This window comes from Egretta garzetta, unplaced genomic scaffold, assembly GCF_000687185.1.
Source record: "Egretta garzetta isolate BGI_Z169 unplaced genomic scaffold, ASM68718v1 scaffold565, whole genome shotgun sequence".
NCBI classification, from domain to species: Eukaryota; Metazoa; Chordata; class Aves; order Pelecaniformes; family Ardeidae; genus Egretta; species Egretta garzetta.
Window position 1 is genome coordinate 12,607 of NW_009259709.1, and position 1,626 is coordinate 14,232.

The window sequence follows — 1,626 nt, forward strand, 5'->3', positions numbered from 1 at the left end:
CGGCCACCACCGTGTCCCCGAGGTCTCGGTGACGCCGGCCTTCCCGCAGAACGGCCGCTCCGTCAGCAAGCGCGGGGTCAGCTGCCAGTTCGGGCCCGATGTCACCAAGAGCTTCCTGGAGCGCAACCGCCTCGATTACATCATCCGCAGCCACGAGGTGAAGCCCGAGGGCTACGAGGTGGCCCACGATGGCAAATGTGTCACCGTCTTCTCTGCCCCCAACTACTGGTGAGTGCCACCGGCGCTTGGGGACGGTGAGGGGGGCCAACGGGTGTCCCCGGAGCCCCTGGTGTCCCCTCAGCCAGGTCCCTGGGTGTCCCCAGAGCCCCTGGTGTCCCCTCAGCCAGGTCCCATGGTGTCCTCCAGGTCCCTGGTGTCCCCTGAGCCGGGTCCCTTTGTGTCCCCTGAGCCCCAGAGTCCCCTCAGCCAGGTCCTTTGGTATCCCCTGAGCCCCGGTGTCCCCTCAGCCTGGTCCTTTGGTGTCCCCTGAACCCCAGTGTCCCCTTAGCTGGGTCCCTTGGTATCCCCTGAGCCCCGGTGTCCCCTGAGCCCCAGTGTCCCCTTAGCCGGGTCCCTAGCTGTCCCTGGAGCCCTGGTGTCCCCTCAGCCTAGTCCTTTGGTGTCCCCTGAACCCCAGTGTCCCCTTAGCCGGGTCCCTTTGTGTCCCTGGAGCCCCGGTGTCCCCTCAGCTGGGTCCCTTCGTGTCCCCTCAGCCTGGTTCCTCAGTATCCCGTGAGCCCCAGTGTCCCCTGAGCCCTGGTGTCCCCTCAGCTGGGTCCCTTGGTGTCCCCTCAGCCTGGTTCCTCGGTGTCCCCTGAGACTTGGTGTCCCCTCAGCCTGGTCCCTGGGTGTCCCCTGAGTCCCGGTGTCCTCTGAGCCCCGTCTCTGAGTGTCTCCCGAACTGCAGTGTCCCCTCAGCTTGGTCCTGAGGCATCCCCTGAGCTGCAGTGTCCCCTCAGCTGGGTCCCTGGGTGTCCCCTGAGCCCTGGTGTCCCCTCAGCCACATCCCTTGGTGTTCCCCGAGCTGCAGTGTCCTCTGACCCCTGTCCCCAGGTGTGCCCCAAGCCCTGGTGTCCCCTCAGCCACGTCCCTTGGTGTTCCCTGAGCTGCAGTGTCCTCTGAGCCCTGTCCCCAGGTGTCCCCCAAGCCTTGGTGTCCCCACCCCATATCTTGGTGTCCCCAAGGGTCCCTGAGCCTCTCAGTGTCCCTGTGCCGGGGGTCTACCTTGGTGTCCCCAAGTGTCCCTGGGAGGGGTCCCCAAGCCTCGATGGGGGTCCCCCTCCCATGTAGGGGCCATGCTTTGATGTCCCCAAGTGTCCCCATTGTCCCCTGCAGTGACCAGATGGGCAATAAGGGCTCCTACATCCACCTGCGAGGCAGCGACCTGCGCCCCGACTTCCACCAGTTCACAGCAGTGGTGAGTTTTGGGGGACACACACACGCATGAGACACCCCAAGGGGCCTGGGGACCCCCCCCACCCCTCCATGGGGACCTGCTGGATCTGGGACCCCCTTCAAAAACCCACCCTGGGGATCCCCCCAAACCTCTGATCCCTACAACCTGTCCCCAGAGACCCCTGAAATCCTCCCTAGGGACACCCCCAAATCTGTGACCCGCAAACCCTC

General features: G+C 65.4%; 1 protein-coding gene across 1 annotated transcript in view; it reads left to right on the forward strand.

Moving 5' to 3' along the window:
• PPP5C (protein phosphatase 5 catalytic subunit) overlaps nt 1-1,447 on the forward strand; it is a gene marked incomplete at its 5' end in the record, with an annotated part of 3,492 nt that extends 2,045 nt beyond the window's left edge. Inside the window, 2 exons of the mRNA XM_035894434.1 lie at nt 23-228; nt 1,336-1,447. Of these exons, the coding sequence (XP_035750327.1) occupies nt 23-228; nt 1,336-1,447 (318 nt within the window). The remainder of the gene's footprint in view (nt 1-22; nt 229-1,335) is intronic.
• Nucleotides 1,448-1,626: the final 179 nt, after the last annotated feature.